This window comes from Panicum virgatum, chromosome 8N (assembly GCF_016808335.1).
Source record: "Panicum virgatum strain AP13 chromosome 8N, P.virgatum_v5, whole genome shotgun sequence".
In the NCBI taxonomy this organism is placed as follows: domain Eukaryota; kingdom Viridiplantae; phylum Streptophyta; class Magnoliopsida; order Poales; family Poaceae; genus Panicum; species Panicum virgatum.
Window position 1 is genome coordinate 40,738,880 of NC_053152.1, and position 23,831 is coordinate 40,762,710.

At 46.6% G+C, this 23,831-nt stretch overlaps 1 protein-coding gene and 1 non-coding gene across 3 annotated transcripts; both read right to left on the reverse strand.

Annotated features, from left to right (window-relative positions):
* Positions 1-14,818: 14,818 nt before the first annotated feature.
* LOC120687091 lies at positions 14,819-14,957 on the reverse strand. Its single transcript, XR_005680589.1, has one exon. It is a non-coding gene; the product is annotated as a small nucleolar RNA Z247 (small nucleolar RNA).
* Positions 14,958-19,077: 4,120 nt separating this feature from the next.
* LOC120686309 (stem-specific protein TSJT1-like) lies at positions 19,078-22,915 on the reverse strand. Of its 2 annotated transcripts, XM_039968512.1 has the most exons (5): positions 22,574-22,915; positions 20,456-20,696; positions 20,212-20,332; positions 19,747-19,856; positions 19,078-19,408 (listed from the first exon to the last, which is right to left on the reverse strand). In XM_039968512.1, exons 1-5 carry the CDS (start codon positions 22,780-22,782, stop codon positions 19,373-19,375), a joined length of 717 nt encoding a protein of 238 aa, XP_039824446.1. In that variant the 5' UTR covers positions 22,783-22,915; the 3' UTR covers positions 19,078-19,372. The 2 variants fall into 2 exon arrangements, 1 of the variants encoding a protein (XP_039824446.1); XR_005680133.1 differs by lacking the exons at positions 19,078-19,408; positions 19,747-19,856 and adding an exon at positions 19,917-20,010 and having other exon boundaries at positions 20,150-20,332; positions 22,574-22,901.
* Positions 22,916-23,831: the final 916 nt, after the last annotated feature.

Below are 23,831 nucleotides of genomic sequence, written 5' to 3' on the forward strand. Positions count from 1 at the left end.
CAAGGATGGGGAAGAGAGATTGGAAACTCTTGGAGATGCTCGAGTTTGACAATGCCATTGATCGATGAAAGTATATTATGTTCCTGCCAAAAATGTAAACGCACGGCTGCACACTGGGCACCCATCGTCCGAGCGCGCGAGCACCGCGTGGCCATGCCGTAACACACTCGGAGTAGTCGAGCGCGTACCATGACACCGCGGAGTAGTCGAGCACCCGGCCACCGGCACCGGGGCCGGCACTGCTACGGCTTGTCGAAAAGCAGGGGATGGGCGTTGGGAGCAGCGCCCATCAGGTCGGCCAGGCGGTGGGTGCGCCACCGGCCGATCGGCCGGCTCCTTCGTTCGAGGGACAGGAGTACTTGAGTCTGGAGTGTAGAGGTCGGCGGACGTATAGGTGTTAGATTTCTAGTTTTGGATCACTAGGTGTAGATCGCGAGGATAAACGTCTTGACCGAGGGGAATACCTTTCCAGTAGCCTCTGCTACCTCCATGGCGCCGTTGTTGTGGTTGCAGAGGACGCGCCGGCGACGAGGACGGCAACAGCATGGCGGAGATGGTGGCTTGGTAGCGCTTCCCGTCGCTTCAGCGCCTCCCGCTAGATCGGATCGGGCTAGAGTTTCCAGTGGGGTTTTGGGGCATACAGTGAACCTCGTCCCTTGTACCGCCGAACCCACCTCTCTCTTTTATATGGCACTGCATGACGGGGGCCCACCAACCTCGTTGGGTCGAACACCCCCGAGCAGGGCTTGAGTTGGCGTTGGACTCAATCGTTGGACTGAGCCCATATTGATCGATACTAACATTCTCCCCCTTCGATCTCATCTTATACTTTAAACTTTAGAATTAAACTTTATACTCATTTCTCTTATCATTCCATCATAGATCAGTCATGGAGCGTGCCGCATCGTCATAGTCAATCGCCGATAGATTCAACAGCTACAATGCACATCTCTGTTCTGAAACAAATTCTTTATCTTTGGGTCTAGAAATCATAGGCTTCACCGTAAACTCATGTCGACTGTGTGTTCTCTGAACGCACTGGGTGGTTAGCCTTTGGTAAGCGGATCCGCAAGTACTTACTTGCTACTTATATGCTCAATACTTTCAAAATGATTCTGGATTTTCTCCTTTACAACATACAACTTAATGACAATGTGTTTGGCAGCACACTTGACTTATTGTCTTAGGAGTGAATTACTTAAATGATAATCGATGCTGTCTACCATTTCTAGCTCCGGGAATAAATTGTGTAAACCATTTTCACCTGTCCTTTAGCCTCATAACATGCTATACCATAGGTATGCATTACCAAAGATATTACAACTGTTTCTTTAGAGCTTTTCCACAATAAAACTCCAACATGCTATACCATAGCTACTAATGTGGGTTTCACTACACATCTCGCCAAATTTTAACCTTTGTACCCACAACTATTTAGGAGTACTTGATCTTTCTTATTCAGTATGAGGCCTTTAATTCTTTGCAAAATAGTAAAATCTTATTTATTCTATTCCAGTAATCTATATCTGGATTGAACTTCTGCCAAAACATCCCGGATACATGAGCTATGTCAGGGTAAGTTTTTACCTGAGCATTCTTTAAGTTTTGACAGTTGAAGCGAATGGAACCCATTTCTTTGATCGATCTCATATCGGTTCCTGGAACACTGAAAGTTCCCATATTCTATTACCCTTGACTATATGAGCAGGCGTAGATTAACTTGATTGCATACTTTATTACTTTAGAATCTTTTCTACGTATGCCCTTTAATAATCCTAATATCCTTTTTCATTTATTTCGGAGAGTTTCAATTCTTAGAATGAAAAAACACATCACTGAGGTCATTACTTGAGGACAAAATTCTTTATCTCCAATAGCAGATTAAAATTACTACTAGAAGGTAGGATGTCATCTACATACAAGTTGTGGAAATTAAATCTCCCATTCTTTAACTTTGCTTAAATGCTATTGTCCTCAGTCTCTTTAAACCCAAACTTTTTTACTATTTCAATGAACTTTAGATACCACCGTCTCGAGGCTTATTTCAATCCAGAAATGGATTTCTTCTTGTGGTATCGGATATATTCTTTTTTTTTCATGACAAAACGTTCGGTACACTACAAGAAATATGAGTATCCGTGACGAAAATCTAAATGACGAAAAACGAAAATGTCATAGAATAGCTGCCATTCTGTGACGATTTAAGCAATATCGTCACTAATCTAAGGTAGACGAGTACCTTAATGACGAACATGAATTTTCGTCACAAAAGATGCAACAATCAATGACGATATGACAAATTTGTCGTCAAATATCAAATAGTTAGTGACGTTTTTGTTTCATGATAAATGTAGGTTCGTCACTAAATACCAAACATCGTAAACTTATTCTTCATTTAGCCTTCTAGGGAGAGTACACCTTTGAAGTCCTAGTCTTCCCTCTCAATATGATTAAGAGCTAACATTACTTCTTCACACTAAAATATAACAAAACCTTATTTCATATGTTTGCTTACATAAAAAAGACTATTAATAGTTTTACTCAATAATACTATTTTCAAAAGGACACACTTCTTTCATATGTGTGCGAGCAACGACGAGCAATAGCGGCTACTCTAGGATGGTAGGGATGGTTACGGTGCATGCATCTTTTTTAAGGTCCCAAAAAAGGAGATATCTTTTTTTTTTCAAAGGAGCGGTGGATTGTGAAACCATGTTACAGCTATATTGTGGTTTCTTGTCTTTTCACGTATCTAAACAGGCAACTGATTCATGTTTGTGTGAGCAGGGAAAACCATCCAGAGTGTCGACATTCACATGGTCAACATCAGTGGTCAACCATGTTTGCGTTAGCTGCACACTGGAATCAACTACGGCAAACCATGATTGCGGCCACCATCTTTAGGATCATTTGTTCACACTGTCCTTTTTGTGTATATTTATTTGTATATGGTGGTGAATACTTGTGACCAAGTGCTGGTCTTGTATAAGTAAAAGAATTCTAGGATGATTGTCTAATATATATATTTATCCTTTTGAATGGTTTTCATTTGTCATCTACGTGTATTTGGATAACCTTTTATGACAATGTGGAGATATTTTCGTCACAGAATAGCTATGTATGCAGAGGATTTGTGATGCTTTGGCGATATTGGATGATAAAAAATATCGTCATAGAATGTATAAATTTAGTGATGATAATGTAATCGTCATAAAATACATTACATGATGTTATAGAAATTGTCATAAAGTATGTTTGAATGACGATAAGTGAATCGTCACAAACTAGTTCCATTCTATGACGATTTTGTGAAGAACGTCACCAATACTATTTTGTGACGGTCGTTCTGTGACGATTCTCATGACGCAGGCTAAATGTCACTATTAAGCTTCTATGACGAAAACCCATATTTTTTGTGATGATAATGGATCATCATGGATAGTCAAATCTCTTGTAGTGGTAGTGTCATGTAAACATTTCATCTATCTGATATAATTCCAAAACGTAATGTGCGACTAATGTCATTTTTTATTCTTAAAGAATCCTTTGTATGAGACTGGAAAAGTTCTCATCAATTTCTTCTCTTTGTCTAAAATCTTTTGTCACAAGTCTTGCTTTATATCTTTCAACATTCCCTTTGGAGTCACATTTCTCTTTGTAGGTCCATTATAACCTACTGTGATGACTCTTTTAGAAATTATTTCTTTTTCCATGGACTTTACCCATGGAATTCTCGTGACTTCTTCAAATGAGGTGGAATCAATCTCCATTTGATTTTCTTTACTTGGCACATTATTTTCTATATGGGGCTATTGTTGCTCCTTTTTGCCAAAAGGCAATGGACTCTTCAGGCTTCTGCATAACAAGATCCTCCTTTACATTATTCATCTTCTTTGAAGAGCTGCTAACAACAGGTGTTGTATACAACATCAACAAGTATGAGAAACTTGTTGCTCTTGAATCATTGAAATGGATACGCATTCCTACTTCTCTTCAAGTCTTAGGTCTCTACATACCATGCTCCCCCAGATTACACCATCTTTGTAAAAATAGCGTATCAGTAAAACTCTTGTTTGAGTTCCATCTATTAAAGACTTTATATATGCTTTGTAAGCACCATCTTACTGTCTTAGCCGACTCTAAGGCCCTATTTGTTTAAGCTTCTGGGCAGTTTTTCAGCATGAAAAACTAGAAGCTCAAACAAACAACGAACTTCTCGTGCAGCTTCTCAAAAGCCAAAAGCTCACAAAAGCTGAATTTATATGAAAAGCTGAAAAGCTCAGCTTTCTTAGTTTTTTGTAGCTTTTTGAGTCCAGAAAGTTAAAAGCATCACCTAAAAATAGCTTTTTAAAAGCAAAAAGCCAGCAGCAGCTTTTCAGAAAAGCTCCAAAAGCTGCAGCTCAAACAAACAGACCCTAAGACTATGCGAAGTTTGTTTGTGGATGAGCTGATCTATGGAGCAGAAGCGTGGTATATAAAATAAGTTTTCATTTTTTTCAAAAAATACTAAGTTTTCTCTATGGTATATACTTAACCGACATATTAAGCGTGGTATGTGTTAAAAAAATGACCATACACCCCCACCATATACATATGGGGTATGGTACACGAACTTAAATAAAACATGTTGTACTAATTAAATCATTATCCTCCAATTAACATCATGCCGAGCCGACCTTTACGCTGTCCTCTCTATTGATCAAATGTTACGTGCAGAGTCATGACATGTCACTTATTTAGCAAATTAAGTCGAGCAAACAACATTCAAAACATTCCCATCTCATTTGAATATTTCATACACATATGTCGCATCAGAACCTAACTAGATTATGGAATCTAACAAAAAATTATTAATCTAGAATTCTGGGAATCCATTAATCAATGTACATAAACTATATGTTGACCCCAATGCTTAACATAATTAAGAGCTCATATCCAAAATAAGTCATGATGAATCATTTCTAAAAAGGAAAAAGAAATTGTGCTAAACATGTCCTATGGATAATAACTAGAAGCGAGTCCAGTGTGTAACCATTTAGAGGCGTCTTCCGTTTTTAAACCTTAAATGCCTTCTCCCTTTTCCACCGTTGTCAAGCTTTGGAGCACCCTTAGGACCTCGTCTCTCCAGTGTTGCTTGTCCTCGAGCAACCGACTCTACATCTGGAGCATAATACAATTTCCTCCCAAGCTAATAAAGCATCTAGTAATTGCACCCACATAACTAACACCTGAGTAACAGTATAATTATTCCTCTTCTTTACAAGTTGGCACTACAAGAAAAAGCTCCATTAGTACCGGGCGCATGCCGCCGTTAGTACCGGCTGGGGCAGCCGGTACCGGCTGGCCGGTACTAAATGGACAACCATTTAGTACCGGTCGCAGCGTCCGGTACTAAATGTACCAATCTTTAGAAAAAATATATCGGGATAACTGTGCGTGCACCGGGGTTCGAACTTGTGATCTGTGGCCTCGCGTGTAGTCTCTTCTACCATCCCACCCACACAGCACATGTGAGTGTATAGGAGATACTATCCTTTTGATGTAACCAGTACGAACCATTTAGTTCCAGGCCATAACCATTTAGTACCGGGCCGTAACACCACCCGGTTCTAAAATGGTGGCATTTAGTACCGGGTGGTGTTACAGCCCGGTACTAAATGGTTGGAAGGCCCCGGGAGCCATTTAATACCGGGTCGTAACACCAACCGGTACTAAATGATAGCATTTAGTACCGAGTGGTGTTATGGCCCGGTACTAAATGGCTCCGAAAGACACTGTATTATAGAACCGGTGCTAAATTAGCATTAGTACCGGGTTTAAAGCAACCGGTACTAATTGGAGGTGGACGAATAACTCTTTTTCTAGCAGTGTGGTGATGCCTTTTGGCTCCAAGCGGGCCTGTATCCAAATTCAAGGTAGTTCAAAGCATACCCGAGTATAACAGTAAATGGCTTCAATTGCTAGATGTGCAAAACAGGCCGGGTAGATCGTGATTCTGTTCAGTAATTGCAGTTTATATGTAGCGCCAGTGCGCTCGATGACAATATATCCATTGAAGAACATGAAGGCGAGCATCGGTTAAGGATGATTCATCACCATGAATGTTTGCACATATCGGTGCAGCAGATTGATCAATACTTGTTCTTCAACTTGGAATTCCTGATTCACTCGATTATGATCGGCCTGACACTTCATTTTCCCTTTATATAACATGAAAATTTTGGAGACTTATATGAAACAATGGATTAGGGGTAGTCATACATGAAAACTCCTCGCCACAATATTATAAAAACTTCATGAAAGATTTGACCGAGCGTCCTTTTATCAAACTTAGGTCTGGTCTTGGCAAGAATGACTTCATAAGAGCAACTCCAACGAATTAGCTAAATGAATTTAGTTAGCTAAAAAAAACAAAAAATCTGGTAGAAAGGCTATCCAACGGACTCGCTTTCCTTCTCGCCAACGTACCGTGCTCGGCATTCCTGAACCTCCGCTGGGCGCTGGCTACTTTTGCCTGAAGCCCACACCTCGCCATCCACTCCGCGCATACCACTTTTTCCTTCTGCGCTCCTCTTCCCGTGCTTCTTTCACCTCCACGCGAGCGAGGCGGGCGGCGGCGAGTTCGGCGCGGAGGCAGGCTGCGGAGGCGGGCAGCGGCGAGCTCGGCGCGAGGGCGGTCTCCTCCTGCGGCGCCTTCATCTCCATGCGAGCGAGGCGGGCGGCAGCGAGCTAGGCGCGGAGGCGCGCGGCAAGACGCCGCGGCCGCAGTCTCGTCCTGCGGCACCTTCATCTCCACACAGCGTCGCCGCCGCCACAGTCTCATCCTGCGGCACCTTCATCTCCGCACAGCTCAGCCGTGGGCGCCGTCATCTACACCGCGAACGGCGGCTGCCACCACATGGACCTCGGCAGTGGCTTCCGCAATGCCCTCGCGTCCCTGGCGCCCTTCTTCTCCGCCTACGACGTCGACGCCGGCGCCGGCGGCCGCGCGCACAAGCGGGCCTACGTCTGCGAGCTGGAGCAGGAGGTGCAGCTCCTGCAACAGGAGAACGAGAGCCTCCGCGTCAAGCACGAGCAAGAGGTGTTGTTGGGTCGATTCGACGGCAGAGAAGCTCGATTCGGCAGCAACAACGATGGTCGATTCGGCGGCAGGGAAGGTCGATTCGACGGCGACGATGGTCGATTCGAGCCCAGAGGCGCGGGAAGACGGCGGCGGCAACGCACAGGAGCTGCGGGTGCGCCGGCGCCCATCGACTGGTCCAGAGCGTGGGAAGATGACGGAGGAGGCCGCGAAGGCCACCTTGGCCACGAGCAGCATCGTCGGGAGGACAGGAGGAGAGCAGGAAGAGGCCGGTATGAGGCTGGTATGGACAGTGATGATGGAGAGTTTGTGGTTTACTAAACTATTTAGCTAGCTTTTTAATTTTTACCTAGTCTTTTACCTCTTCGTTTAGCTAGAATTTTTAGCTATTCTTTTGGAATTGCTCTAAACCACCACACGCAAAATAAGATGCAACTCGTGAGCTAACATTGGAATCAACATATAATGAGTAACTTCCATCAAGCGACCTTGGCCCTAGAAAATCTTGCTGGTGAAATCACTATATTCGCAATATTTAGTGATCAAGGTTGCAAGTTGCAACGAAACAAATGTGTTCTTAAAAAGGGAGTGCAAAGAGTTATGCTATATTAAGATTTATGGTATGATTTTATTAAGAGTGTATAAAACACTTGAATGTATATTTCCTATCATTACAAATAATATATTGCAATAAATTATCCCAAATGAAAAATAGTCTTATACTACTAGAATATTAGAAAACACACTATGCAATATTTCAAATCATGTTGTGGATAAAAATTGTATTGATAGATATTTTATGTGCAATGCAGTTATGTACAACTAATGTAAGCTATAAATAGAGTATTAGACACCCATATGCAAGGCATGTGAAACCTTTATTGTTTAGCATTGAGAAGTTGGATAGTACACACATATACACATACATTTTGACTTGTAGTTTTGTATATAAAACCTTCCACTTTTAATTTTAAATGGTCATGTATACGAATTGAGGTTGTTGACTATGATAACACTTTCAATTTTTGTCTTAGAAACAAAAATATTTGTATAATGGTGCATATAAATCATGAGAAAATGAAAACAATAGCTTAGTTCATCAAAAAAACTATAGTTCAAACAAATAACAATAATTTATATTTAAAATATAATGAAATATAAAATTATTTTACTAGTATGATGAATATAGCACTAGAAAAGAAAGGGGAACTATTTAGTACTATGAAGATGTGTCGCACTAGAACAAAATAAAGAGCAAAAAGAAAAATTGTTTAGCAGCTGTCAAAGGGAGTCGAACTCGGGAGAAAAATTAATACAATGATGACGTGTTCGTGCTGTTAAAAGAGGGATTCACGACGCTACCATCTCGAGCCTAGGTGGCCAACTGATGCAGAAAACCATGCTGCCAGGTCGGAACGAGCAACTAGCATGGTGGGCCCATGCGGCCATAATTGCGTTCACCCAACGGCGACCTCCACCACATCCTAAGGATATCCGCACTCGTGGTACTCTATTTTCATCCTCTAAAAAGTATATTATATCCTGGTCATCAAGATTCTCTCCTCTATACCAGTTTCTCCCGCACTCATCATCCTTTATATGTCTACTCTATACCAACTACCAGGACCTGGGGCCCACGCGACGGAATTCTTTTTCCCCTTTTGCTCCCCCACCCCCACCGACACCCCCTCCCTCCCATTGTCTCTCTCTCCACCTCCTCCCCGGCGCCTCCACGCCACGCCGCCCTCTCCTTTCTCCCTCCTCCTCCTCCCTCCTCCCTCCACCGCGCCGAGCTCGTCCCACCAACCTCCACGCATGCGCTGCTCCACACCCTGCACACGCCCACGGCCGCGAGCCACGCGGAGGTGCGGGCTTGCCTCGCCACCGCCTCGGCCTCACTCCCGTCCACGGTGCTCGCCTCCACATTCGGTGCTCGAGCTTGTCCGCCACCTTGGCCTTGCTCTTGTACGCCGCCTCGGCCTTGCTCCCCCTGGCCGCAGTAGGCCTAGGGTGCGTGGCGGCCACTATGCTCCCCTGCTCGCTCCACCGCCTCCTCGCGGCCTCCTTGCGAGCGGATCTGGGCGGCGGGGGAGGACCGGCGCGAGCTCCTTCCTCCTCGCATCGGGCGTCGGCGGCGGGGCGGCATGGCGCATGTGGGTGGTGGCGAGCGGAGAGGGCCGCGGCGGCAGCTTCCGGCGAGCGTGGGGTAGCAACGGCCGAGGCGGGCCCCGCTCCACGTCTGCAATTTAGTGGGTTCCTGGGAGTCCACTCGATTTGGCGAATGGGAAGCCATATGCTTCTTTGACTTGATAACATTGGCATTGATATGAACTATGAAACATTGTGGAATCGAGTGATGTATGAATTTCGATTTTGACTTGATAACACTGTTATCTGTTGATACTGATCTCAAGGAACACCTGCCACGGAGGCGGCTGGTTGATCCATGGAAGCTGGTTGATCACCTGCGTAAGAGAATAAGCAACTAAATCATTCACACATGCGCCAAAGTAGAAAAAACATGACGGCATCCCCAGCAGCTAGCATGATCTGTTTAATTTGGCTTGGCTTCCTAGTGCTAGCATTTATGAGATCGTTCTTGCAACCTGTACATCATTCTAGCGTGCTCCTTGCCTCCTTGCACAGTTCACAACTACCAGCCGTTGAAGCAAAGAACGAGAATGCCTGCCCGGGAAGATGAACGAAGCAGCCACAAGAATGCGAGAGAAGCGTGAAGCGAATCAGCAGCGTCACCTGGCCAGGTAGAGCTTCGCACGGGTGGCGTGAACCGCCGCTTGATCCCCTCCGCCCGTCGCTGTTGCAGGGTAGGGCTTCGCCGTCCGTCGACGAACTGTCGCTGCACGCGAGCGCCAGCGCCAGTTAGTGCTTCAGCCTTGCGTTACGATCGGGAGGCGAGCCGAGGCTAGGAAATGGAGGTGAGCCGAGCGAGCGAGTTTAGCGGAAGCCGAGCGGGCGCCTTAACGTTGCGCGGGAGCAAGCGGGAGCCGAACGACAGGCGTCGTCCGATTGGAAAAGGCGAGCATCGGGCGGGGGGTCGCACGGGGGCGCCCCTGCGCCCGGTGTCCACCCAATTTTTTTCCCGCATTAGATTCAGCTTCATCGCGGGTAGAAGAGAGAGCGGCCTGCAACTCAGACTTTTCCTTCTCCAAAGCAGCCACCCTTTCTTCCAGCTCAGACAGCAGCGAAGACCCACCACCATCCAGCCGAAGTTGACGAAGCCACAAATGATTTAAGGGCCAGCCGGCCAGGTCCTGGGCGCACTGGAGCATGTTCTCCACGCCCGTCCTCATCAACCTCCTCTCCATCAAAGGAAAACTGAAGGCATCACCAGCTTCAGTGAGGAACCTCCTCTTGCAGTCACTGCTTTCAAAGCACAGACTCCCCACGACGTTACTGCCAATCAGCTTCGCCCCGGAAACGCCTAGCTCGATAGCCACCCCAACAGGGTCTGAGGGGCTAACGAGGTAGCTGCTGCTGTCCGGAGAGCCTGGCGCAGCATCTTCTTCGTCGGGACTGGCACCAGCCGTCTCTGGCATCGCCGGAGTAACCGTCGGGGCGGCAGCTCCTTTACCAGCAGCGTTCCCGTCCTCGCCGTCAGACGAAGACGATGCAGATGAGGACGTAGATGGAGACACCATTGGTGCGGCGGCAGGCGCAGCGGCAGGCTTAGTGGCAGGGGGTGGCGGACCGGCTGATGAGACGATGTCCACATTGTAAAGTTTGTGGTAACATGGTTGGCTATCTTGGCTCACTGACTTCGTGTTTATATAGAGTTAAAGCTCTCAACAGGATTACATCAAGACGTTACAAGTTGTTGTACCGGTAAGATACTCTTTGAGTTATCTCTAACAAACCTATCCAGATACTCAAGATATCGCCGTGTACCATAACAACCAAGACTACACGTTCACAGCCGTGTTGTACAAGAAAGATTACAAGATCATATTCTCTAACACCCCCCTCCCCCCTCCCTCCCTCAATCTAAACTTTGGTGATATTCAAGGTTTAGGTTGCGCTTGAAATCTTCAAACTGTCGAGTAGGCAAAGCCTTGGTGAAGCCGTCTGCTAGTTGATCTTTAGAAGATACAAACCGAATCTGCAATTGCCCATTTGCAACTCGTTCACGGACAAAGTGAAAATCAATCTCTATGTATTTTGCTCTAGCATGAAACACAGGATTGGCGGCAAGATATGTTGCACCGAGATTATCACACCACAAGCAAGGAACCTGCGTGACTGATATTCCAAGTTCTCCCAAAAGTGACTGAACCCAGATTAACTCAGCTGTAGCATTTGCCATTGATTTATACTCAGCCTCAGTGCTTGACCTTGATACTGTTGGCTGCTTACGAGCACTCCAAGAAATGAGATTAGATCCGAGGAATATTGCAAATCCTCCAATAGATCGCCTATCATCTATATCTCCAGCCCAATCAGCATCCGAGAAGGCACTTAAAAGCATAGAACTTGTTTTACCAATTCTTAACCCGGTTCCACTTGTTAACTGTATATACCTCAGAATTCTCTTAACTGATGTCCAGTGCACTGTTGTTGGATTATGAAGAAATTGACAGACTTTATTTACTGAAAAGGCAAGGTCTGGTCGAGTAAGGGTAAGATATTGCAAAGCACCTACAATACTCCTGTACCTTGTGCTATCTTCAACTCCAAGAGCTTCTCCTTCTATCTTTGAGAGCTTCTCTGTAGACGACAAGGGAGTTATTGCAGCCTTGCACTTTGTCATGCCCACATGAGAAAGAATATCCTTGGCATATTTCTCCTGAGGTAATACAAGACCTTCTTTATCTCTTTTAACTTCAATACCAAGAAAATAGTGTAGATCACCCAAATCCTTAAGAGCAAAGTCTTTCTTAAGATCCTTGAGTAAAGCTGCCACGGCTTCTTGAGATGAACTGGTAACAATCATATGATCAACATAAATCAACATGAACATTGTTACCGCATTCTTTTGATATATAAATAGTGAGGTGTCTGACTTTGAAAATTTAAAGCCTGGCTCAATTAATTTCAGACTCAACCTTGAGTACCACGCTCTAGGCGCCTGCTTAAGCCCATAGATAGCTTTATCCAACTTACACACCAAGAAGGCCGCATCATTACTTTCAAACCCAGGTGGTTATTTCATATATACTTCCTCTTCCAGAATACCATGGAGAAACGCATTCTGTACATCTAGTTGTCGCAGGCACCAACCTCTAGTAACAGCTATAGACAGAACCAATCTAACTGTAGAAATTTTAACAATAGGACTAAAGGTATCCTCATAATCAATTCCATATCTTTGCTTGAATCCTTTTGCTACTAGTCTGGCCTTGCATCTGTCAATAGTCCCATCTGCCTTCCTTTTAATTTTGTAGACCCACTTGCAGTCAATTATATTAGTACCTTTCTTGGCAGAAATGAGATGCCATGTATTATTTCGGAGAAGTGCATTATATTCTTCCTCCATAGCTTTCCTCCACTTAGGATCATCTAGTGCTTCTTGCAAACTTTGGGGTTCTCCTGTGGAACACAAATAGCCATATCTGATTGTACCATCGGTGTACTTCTTAGGTTTGACGATACCTCTTTGGAGCCGTGTTCTTGGATGCACAGACGGAGGAGACACTGCACCAGTGGAGGAAGTTGGAGAGGTGCCAGCCACTGGCGAGGCTGTAGACTCATGTGGCGCAGCTGATCCGGATGCCGCATCAGCTTCGGTAGGTGAGACGGCCTCATGCACACGTGGGGAGACAGCACGGTCGGAAGCAGGCTGCACGCTTGCCCCGCCCCCCCCCCCACGTGGCGGCACTGATGGGTGGAGCACCGGTTGACGCAGCTGGTGACGACACCAGAGAATCCCCCTGGGATCGTGTGCAGTCGGTGGCGGGCGGATCTGCTTCAAAATCAGTGCAAGAGCCTCTGTTATTTTGTGCGGTCTGTACACCATGATTTGGTGTAAAACTTGCACCGTTTTCTTCTGAATTTTTTTTTATTGTTCCTACAATTGATCACCACAGCTAGAAACATTTGTGTCAGCAGTAATAGGGTCAGTACGGTCCACACCCCTAGGGAGAAGATGATCCGGAAGGGGGAGAATTTCTTTGCGAAGACGTGCACCAGCATTCTCATGAAGTTCAGAGAAGGGGAAGACAGCTTCATCAAAGACAACATCCCTAGAGATATAGACTCTTCCAGAGGATGGTTCTAGACACTTGAAACCTTTGTGTTGGCCACTATAACCAAGAAAAACACACCGAATAGATCGAAAGGCAAGTTTCTTGGTGTTATATGGACGTAAATTGGGCCAGCATGCACAGCCAAAGATCCTGAGAGACTTGTAGTCTGGTTTCTCTTTGAAAAGACATTGAGATGGAACGTCAAAGTCTATGACTTTACTGGGGAGAATATTGATCAAATGAGTGGCTGTGAGAAAGGCTTCATCCCAAAACTTTAGGGGCATGGAAGCATTCGCAAGAAGGGCAAGACCTACTTCAGCTATATGGCGATGTTTTCTCTCTGCAGCACCATTTTGTTGATGGGCATGAGGACAAGAGACCCGATGTGATAACCCTATTTTTTGGAAGAAGGAATTTAGCCTCTCATACTCACCATCCTAGTCACTCTGCATGGAGATGATCTTTCTATTAAATTTTCTTTCAACAAAATTTTGAAAGTCACGACAGACTTGAAACACATCAGATTTTTTCTTGAGAAGGTAGACCCATGTATACTTGCTAAAATCATCAATGAAACTCATGTAGTAGGAATAATGCCCAACCGAAGTAGGAGCAGGTCCCCATACGTCTGAGAAAATAAGTTCAAGAGGAAAAGTAGAAGTACTACTTGATGTGCCATAAGGTAATTGATGACTTTTGGCTCTTTGACATGAATCACACACCGACTCAACTGTATTATCACTAGAAAAAGAAAGATCATTGTTTCTAAGAACACGCTCGACAATAGGAAAAGTAGGATGCCCTAAACGACTATGCCATCTACTTGTAGATGGCTTATTGACTCCATAGACTTGTTTGACTCCAATGACTCCATGTTGCTGTGGCTCGAGAGGGTAAAGTCCCCTTTTACATCTTCCTCCATGAAGAGTTTTCTTCGTGGCCTGATCCTTGATGAGAAAATAGTTTGGATGAAACTCAAGAAAGGCATTGTTATCAGAGGTAAGGCGATGAACTGAAACAAGATTTTTGTGGGCGCTAGGAACATGGAGAATATTTTTGAGATGCAATTTTGCACTAGGGGTATGTAAAACCATATGACCAATATTACTGATTTTCATACCTGCGCCGTTTGCTGTGTGAACTTGATCTCCACCACTGTACTTGTCTCGGACAGTCAGGTTCTCCAACGAACTTGTGATGTTGTCAGATGCACCGTTGTCCATGTACCAGTTGGTGTCGACCCCATATCTTGTGGTTGCTACATCTGCAACCTTGGCAGGAGGCTAGTAATCCTCCTCAAAGCGGTACCAGCACTCCAAAGCTTCATGGTTGTACTTCTTGCAGATTTGACACTGAATCTTGGTGGTGCGGCTACCCTGCTATTGTTGTTTAGGTGCACCTCCGTTGCCGCGGCCGCCGCCGTTGCGACCACGGCCACGTGGGTTGCGTCCACGACCACCACGACCTCGCGACGCAGCATTGACGGAGGACTGATACTGCCCACCATCATTTCTCTCTTTGAACATCTCAAGACGGGTCTCATAGGACAGCAGTTGAGCATATAGATCACTCATGATGATGGGGTTAGTAAGACCAAGGATGGAAGACACAATAGGATTGTAATCGAAATCTAAACCATTCAAGATATAACCGACCATCTCATCTTCATCAATAATTTTACCAGTTGCGGTGATCTCATCTACAATGGTCTTCACCTTGTCAAGGCAGTTGGCCATCGAGGTGGATCCCTTCTTGAGGTTGGCAAGTTGGAGTCGCAGGTTCGTGACCCGCGATCGTGAGCGCGCCGAGAACATCGCCTCAAGCGCCGTCCAAACTTGTGCCGTGGTGGTGAAGGTGGCAACCTGCCCCAGCACTTCTTTGGTGAGGGAGTTCAGCAGGTGGCCAAGGAGCTGCTGATCTTTTGCCAGCTAGATGTTGTACGCCGGATTGGCCACGATCTGTTTCTTGCCGTCCTTGTCGATCTTGACGACCTTTCGGGGAGCCGCTGTAGTGCCATCTAACATGCCCATGAGTTGGGCACCATGGATGGCAGGAAGGAACTGTGCTTTCCAAAGCACAAAATTGTCACGAGTGAGTTTCTCAGCGACAGGAGGACCAAGAGGGAGAGGCGCCGCAGATGATGTAGACGCCATGGGAAGAGAAGATGATTGTAGATGTATTTGGGGAAGAGGTGGCTCTGATTACCATGTAAAGTTTGTGGTAACGTGGTTGCCTATCTTGGCTCAGCACGACTTTGTGTTTATATAGAGGCAAAGCTCTCAACAGGATTACATCAAGATGTTACAAGTTGTTGTACCGGTAAGATACTCTTTGAGTTATCTCTAACAAACCTATCCAGATACTCAAGATATCGCCGTGTACCATAACAACCAAGACTAACGTTCACAGCCGTGTTGTACAAGGAAAGATTACAAGATCATATCTCTAACACACGTCCCTGTCCTCATTGCTCTCCGGTTCGAAGGTACTGTATTCCGGCAGGGGAGCCTGTTTTGGGGCCGGAGGGGCTGCAGCCCCAGGCAATCCAGCACTGGGGATACAGCTCGCGCTGCCCTCGTCTTTAGAATCCCCTTTGCTTCGAAGGGGTGACCCGCTCAAAATTTGTTCCAAAAGTTTCGGGCGCTTCGTCGCACCCGAGCCGGAGCCTTTCTTCCTCTTTTCTGTTTCTCCAACATGGCGGTTATCGCAGAGCCGCGACCACCTCGAGGAGCACCCCCAGCATCCTTGTTCGTCTTCTGGAGTGCGAGCCTCGCTTCGGCCATGCGCTAGGGGGCTTCGATCTCGAAGAATCGGAACACCCGATTCCTCCGAGAGCCCGCCAGCTTTGACACCAGCAAGTCGTATTCGTTGCTAGAAATAGGGCCGAGGATCTCATCGGTTTGGCTCTCCACCTCCCTGGCATCAATAACTCTAAGAGAAAAAGTTAATTACCGAAGCCAGCTCAGAAAAGTAAAGTACCGAAGCCAAAAGAATCAAAGTAAGCGACACCAGTGACACTTACGCTCCATGCGAAGCTGGAATGCTTCAGCGAAGTCCGGCACGGGGAGGCCGTCCACCCATTTCTCCTCCGGCAGCCACGAAGAGATGGCCCAACTAGACCTCACAGGGAAACAACCGCACGCCACGTACTCCTCGGTGTGGTCATGCATTCCAAAACCCTTCGACGCCTTCCGAAGAACCGAGAGGTATGCCTCAGTGCTCAGGCACGCGGTCCACCTCGACGGAAGGCGTCTCCCCCAGGTTCCCGATGCTTTTTACCACTAAGGGGTGGTGCTTCATCGCCGGGTCAAGGGGCACCTTGTGATAAAACCAAAAAGAAGCCCAGTCTCCCATACACTTGTTCTTCGAAGTGGCAACGGGGCTGGGGGCGGTCGGCTGAAAAGCGAAGGTGTAGCAGTCGTATTGGGGCTCCACCTAGGTTGACTGGCCATCGGAGCCGCGAATCATGATTGTCGTCGGCTCATAATGAACGTGGCTTACGCGGACAAAGTTCTCCACAGTCGGGGAAACCCGGCACGTCTTTGCCAGCCACATGAAGAGGTTTAGCCTGACGAAGGAGTTGGGAGTCATCTGGTGGAAATAAACCTCGTACGTTTGGAAGATAGCTACCATGGCCGGATCCTGGCGAAAGCGAAGGCCGGCGGCGAAGAAGTCCTTGAAGATGATGACCTCATCATCCCTGGGGCGGGCTTGGACTTCTGACGAGGGGGGAGCACGCGCCGTGCCGGGGCTGATTACTCCGCGCATCTCCAAATCTTTGACCATGCCTTCGGTCATTGCCGAGGGCCCCAAGAATGTAGAGGGGGGCCCTCGCACGATCCCTCTTCGGCAGCATTACAATTGTCTCCATTCTTGAGGCGCGAGAACAAAGCACTAATTGTGCGAGGTGGGTGAGCGAAGGCAAGGTCGTTTCTGCTAGGAAGCGAGGCGTGATCACAGCGGAAAGCAAGAGGCCAGCACAAGAATGACAGGGGGCGTGGGGTGACAGCGACGCACACCCCGCTTCTGTCGAAATCGGCCTCCAACGGCGGCGTTCCACCTCCCTCTTTTTTTAAATTATTCCGTTTATTTGCATTTCCCGCAAATTAACAAAAATGGATTTCTATTTACATACTACGCATATATTGACTAACCCCCCCCGAAGGCAATGGCATAGGCAGGTACAATCCTCACCGTAAGGCATGACGGCGGGTGAGGACCAAAGGGTGGCGCTTCGGGGTGCGTAGGCACCAGCGGAAGTCGAGGCTTAGGTCCTCCAAGGAAGGACTGCAGCCTCGAGGGGCTACTGTTGGGGACGCCACCTTTGGCCCCGCACCGAAGGCCCCGTGTCGAGGACGCGAACCAAGATAGTCAGGATCGAAGACCCGGAGCGCTTTGTCGGGCCGGCAAAGGCCTCAGACGAGGAGGCCTTTGGTTCATGGTGAAGAGGTGGGCGTCGACGACTAAGTGAGTCGACGACCAAGTGATAGCGTTGGAGACGAGCCGAAGACCGGGTCTTCGGCGAAGTAATCGAAGACCCATGCGACCGGATGACGACGTTAGCCGCCGAGCCCACGACGGCTCTGAGTCGGATGCTTAGCTGTAATCCATTGAAGAGATGTAATATTATTAGCTTGTCCAGGGAATATTCTAGGAATCTAGCAGTTGGAGGGCATTACAGTGTAATTTAGCCGGCTGGCAGGTGAACCGCCGCCTATAAATACTCCTATAATAGTCATTGATGGGACATGGAATACAGAGAGAGAGAAACCGAACTGTTGTCCGAAGACCACGTCAGCTTCCCTTGTGTTCGACCGTCCTCGATCTGCGTGTTCTCCGCGACTGTTGTAGTGTTCGCCCAGTCCGGGGACACTCTCCACCAACAATAGACACTGGTTTACGATGTTTTTTTAGCAATCTGCGACAAATTTGTTTAGTCACAGATTAAATAGTTTCTTGTAGTGGTTCTATTCATTATGTACTACAGGAAATAACAGCTTTGCGCTCTAAAAACACTCGGCAAAAGATTTACCGAGTGCCACCCTCGGCATAGCTCACTCGGCCTCGATGTTGACAGCAAACAGCTCTTTGCCGAGTGCTTTTTGTCGGGTACTCGGTAAAGACAGAAATGACTCTCGGCAAAGGAAAAGGTTTGGGGACAGCGCGGAGACGGTGACGGAGGCTTTGCCGAGTACCGTCATGGGAAATCACTCGGCAATGATCCAGACTTTGCCGAGTGTCGTGTTAAATGGACTCGGCAAAGGCTTGATCTCCTTTAACCTTGGCAAATGCTACACGATGTTTATACTGTACTAGTTGGACCTGCGGTAGGCAATAGCCATCGGAACAGATGACCTGGAAATCTGGGATTTTGGGCTCAAACTGTACAAGACTGTGGCCCACACCAAAGTACGGACCGGACTCACAAATCAGTGTTTCTGCAAGTTTAGTTCGATACAAATACAAAATCTAACTTTGGGCCTGCCTTCTCCAGAGTCCAGACTCCGGCTGACACTGTGGCCCACACCAAAATTCGGACCTGAATCGCTAAAAAGTCCACTTTACCCCTGAACTCTTGTCAAATCCGAATTTCCCCTCTGAATTTCCCCTCTGAAACCGGATGTCCTATACCCTAAATTCTTAAAACCATTTTTTTTAGCCCAGGACCAAAACAACCCCGGTTTTTGCCACATCAGTAGCCACATAACCGTTGTTTTTTCTTTTTTCGCACTCCAAGTTTAATACCAAGGAAAAAATAGTTAAATGAGTTTAATGAACTTTTTTGGAGAGGTAGAGTAAGTGGCAAGGAACCTATTTGGACTATTTGTTTTTCTTTCATGGTCTGATGTAAAATCAGCAGCAACTATCTACACGCATCAGATAGCCTCATAGTGACAGTGAGAACCGCTTATTCGCTGAAGATTACAAAACTTCATAGTCATGACACACAACATACAGCACGGAAGTGCTTGCCATGTTGGCTTCACTTCTCCTTTTATAGAAGATGTACAGATCAGCTGCATGCCTTGCCATTATGTTACACCACCGTGTAGAGCCTGAAGCTTGAACCACAAACCCAGACTGAAATCTCCTAATGCAGTGCTGAGAGGATTGTAGAGGCTTCCACCTGCAGATAGAAGTTCAGGAGTTTCAGATGAAACCTGAGAGCTGCCATTTAGGCCCAAGTGCTGCAGTGCTCAGTTACCCTGTACTTCTAATACGCTTTTCTACGCACTGGCAGCAAAATTTGTAGAGTCATTTTAGCATCTGGATTGAGCCGCTATTCCAAACAGTATCGTGCAGAGTCTGACATGCTAATTCCACGTTGTGGTGGGTGGCTGGGTGCCCCAGTTAGATATTACATTGTGCTAGATACTGCATGATCCATGCAGCTCAGATGAACTAGGCCGGATAAAACTATAAAACTGAATTCTTCTTCAGGACGTAATAAGCCGTTGGTTTTACCTGGAAAGTCGCACCACAGATTTCTTCCTCGTCTGCAGGAACAGCAGTCACCTTGTTCTTGGGGTTCTCATAGCACTTCAAGCCTCCAAGAGTGTTAGAGTAGAAGCAACCTTCAGCCACCACGAGATCAGTGGAAATGACAATTAAGAGCAAAACATACAAGACAAAAGTTTGCATCACTTCAAATCGTACATAAAGCTTCATCTTTAAAACTGGTTGAGCAGTGGGTGGCAACACTTTGAGAGAATTCTTTTTACAAAAAAAGGGGTCAGTTGGATCCATGCCACTCCAATTTCTTGAAATTGGATCTCATGTTGAAAATCATGCCATTGAGTGGCATGATTTTCAACATGACACCTAATTTCACAGAGTTGTGGTGGCATGAATCGAATTTTCCCAAAAAAAAAAACACTGAATTGAAGACATGATCTGGCATTTGCTTAATAAGCTCGCATTAGTAATTACCCTGCGGAAAAGGCGCGAGGGACTTGCCACAGGACCCTTTGAGCATGTCGACGTCGTCAGAGAAGGCGACGCATCCATCAGCAGTGATCCCCCAGTAGAACGGCACCTTGCCCTCGGGATCCTAACCACAACGGCGAACCCCGGCACAAGAGACAAGGCAAAATTCAAGCAAACCACCATGCATTATTGCAGCAATCGTCTTATTGGCAGATGACGACGATGATGCAGAAGAAGAAGAACTCACGGATGCGACGAGCAGGGAGGAGGTGGACTTGTCGAAGAGGACGAAGGCGTAGCCGCCGGCGAGCTGCGAGAGCATGAAGCTGGCCGGGTATGGCCCCCGGTCGCGCAGAGTCTTGTAGGCCTCGATGGCGAGGACCGCCTCGTTGGCGACCTTGCACAGCCCGTACTGCTGCCCCAGCCGGCCCAGGTTGTCCAGCAACCCCTCGAACAGGCAGAAGATCTCGTCCTTCGCAGCAAACGACCTGAACAAATTAAAACAGTTTTGTGTTTGTCAGTGAGCAGCTGCTGGACGGTGCAAGCATCCTGATTGATGGTACTACACCAGTACTACTAACAGTTACCAGAATGAATATTAGGATTTTTTTTAGAAAAAATCTATGAAAATAGCGTGCTGAACTGAACGGCCGGCATTGGTGTTTTGGTGCCAAGCAGTTCAGCTCATTCTGAATGACTGGAGGTCATGGCCCTTCAGAGTTCAGAATGCACAGTTAGGTGCGACATCGATGACCTGATGCAAAGATGCACTAACACTGAGAATAAGTTTGCTTAAACTTTTACTTTTCAGATTTTTTTTTGAAGTTGTTCAAAAAGGGTGATGTCCAGTACTAAAAATCAACAGAGTAAATGGGTGGAATTCCTTGGATGCTACTCCATCTGATGTGAACCTGCCTGAGTGCCTAGTACTAGCAGGATAAGACTATGGGGTAATCCGGCCCCACAAATAGTAGCCGTGAATGAACAATCTGGCCACTTTGTGCAGCTTTCTTTTTCAACAGAGCTGTTGGCAGCAGCAAAGCCGGATCACCAACTTATTACTCTCAAGTGCCCTCTAGGCCTTTACTATGAACTAAACCATGTAGTATATGTTTAGTCTAATGACAACTACAATCAACGTACTAAATTAATTAAACTTCCTCGATACTGTCACAACTCAAGGTCCTCCTTTTTTTTCTTGTTTAACCACTACTGGATTATCACATATTCACATACTAGTCGCTTTCCTTGGACGGTGTTTAGCTCATTGATTTCTCATCAGTAGCAGCCTTCCGGAGAATACGAGGCTCTACCGTTTGTTGGCAACTCTGTTGGCACCGTGTCTTGTAAGGTGCCGTGATGTGGACGTGCAAATGGAGAACAATGTGGGAGAAGGCATCCTCTCATATAAACATACAAGATATTTTAGTGTCCACATCAACATATAAACATCGGTGCAACATTCTTCCTGTTTCTTCCTTCTTGTCTGATCTGATCATCATCAACCATTTGATTAATTTGACACAAGTAACCTTAGAAAATCAGCCACAGACTGTGTAGCAGTAGCACCGTGCCAAGAGAGGTCTAGATGCCGTATCGCCATGGCAATTGGAAAAACATTTTTTTAACAATCCCATCATGTTAAAATTAGTGATACCGTACCTCTTGTAACTTTTTAAGGATGGTAAAAAAAGCTCCACTTGTTAATACTGTTTTGGTCCATTAGGTTTTCTACTTTGTGAACAGAGGATACAAGAAAACGTAAGGTAAATCATTCCCTGTTACTGTACCATGAAAAATCCCAGTGGCGCAATCGTGAGCCGCGAATCTGAGTCGCCTGTGTCATTTCTTGCCTAATTTCTGTGGCTCACCGTTAAGTCGATAATGGTAGGTGAAGGAAAGTTGGTAGCTTGGTCGTACAGCTACAGGAATGGATCAGGAAACTTGATTTATTGCTCAGTTAGCCTCAGGAAAGCAACATCCATACGCCCCCCCCCCCCACCCCGGCCCCCGGTGAGGAGAAAAAATCTGTCCTGTTATTCACACAAGTGGGTGTCAACCACAGGTTCATATATGTTCGATGAATCCGCTAATTAATCGTGATCTCAACGTCCATGGCTTCTTCGGCAGAGAGAGAGAGAATCGATATCGATCAACCAACTTTGTATTTTAATAAAAAAACCACTACTAATTTATAGCAATTAGCACTTAGCAGCGTGCGGAAAAAGCATCTCCAATCCACGCCTAGATCTTGCAGAGCTCATGCATGCAAAATCAAAGGGCACACTTCTTCCGATCGAGCAAAGCTCAAGCAAAGAACACTCCATCCATGTCCATGGCGAAAGCTTATGGAGAGGGTGCTGACCTCGGACGGAGGAGCGGCTGGCTGGCGTGGGAGTAGGCGAGGGTGCCGAGGGCGCCCAGCTGCAGCGACACGGCCGGCTCGGCGCCGGCGCCGCCCAGAAAGCGGCTCACCAGCTCCGACGCCCGCGTCTTGGGGGACGGCGTCCGGCTGCCCGCCGCCACCAGCTCCGCCGGCACCCCCACCACCTCGCCGCCGAACACCGCCAACATCTTCGTTCCACCTCACCTCACCTCTAATCAACTAACTACACACACTCCCTATGCTAATCCTACTGCTAAGTGATCACTCAAGGCAGCATAAGCACAGGTGGATATATATGTATGTATATATATGCGGCCTTCCACACTCCTTATATAGCCGCAAACGTACCCACGAGAACAGTGGCGGATGCAGGATTGGAGGCAACGGGGGGCTGAAACAATAGAGATGTTGATTTGTGTGAAAATTTAATGGTGATTTGGAGGTCTTGCTACAGTGTTTTACGTGTAATTAGGAGAGCTTAGGGGGGGCTTGAGCCCCCTAGCCCCCCTCCTGTATCCGCCCCTGCACGAGAGCATGCATGGACCCCGCATGCAGTTTTTGCTTTGCGTAGTCGATGACGTGGACCCCACCTGGCATCCATCCATCGTGTGTCTCATTGCCACTAACCTTTGGATCACTGTTTTTAATAGCGGACTACAGCGGTGCTATAGCGGCGCTACAGTAGTTTTCGCGGAGCTACCGCTATGAGCACTGTAGTACAAAATAGCGGGCTATAGTGGCGCTAATAGCATTTTGAGGACCCTATCGCTAAATTCTATAGCCCGCTATTTAAAATATTGCTTTCGATCGATTATCCGATTCCCAATCTGTGCAGATTGGTTGGGCTCAAAAGAAGATCTCAATGCTACAAAAACTTGCAGTAGTACCGGGCGGGAACCCCCGGTTAGTACCGGTTTTCCGCCCGGTACCGCTCCTCCGGTACTAAGTGCGCGTGCACTTAGTACCGGTCACCATGCCCGATACTAAATAGCTAGTTTAGTACCGGTTGGTAACACCAATCGGTACTAAACTGCTGGCCACGCAGGTAGCCAGGGCAGGCATCTTAGTACCGGTTGGTGATACCAACCGGTACTAAAAGAAGTTTTATTTTTTTGTTGCCCTTTATGTTTCTTCTCTTTTCTTTTTAATTTCAATTAATTGGTATTAGTACTCATACTCGTAGGGGTTTGTGTTTTCGTACTCGTATCTAGCATTCGTATTTGTATCGAGCAAATAA

Excerpts from the sequence above, each read along its gene's own strand:
- LOC120686309 (XM_039968512.1), bottom strand. The coding sequence starts at position 22,782 with ATGTTGGCGGTGTTCGGCGGCGAGGTGGTGGGGGTGCCGGCGGAGCTG. Across the intron at positions 20,697-22,573 it reads CAGCCGCTCCTCCGTCCGAG|GTCGTTTGCTGCGAAGGACG; the intron begins GTCAGCACCCTC and ends TAATTTGTTCAG. Across the intron at positions 20,333-20,455 it reads CCTCCCTGCTCGTCGCATCC|GATCCCGAGGGCAAGGTGCC; the intron begins GTGAGTTCTTCT and ends CGTTGTGGTTAG.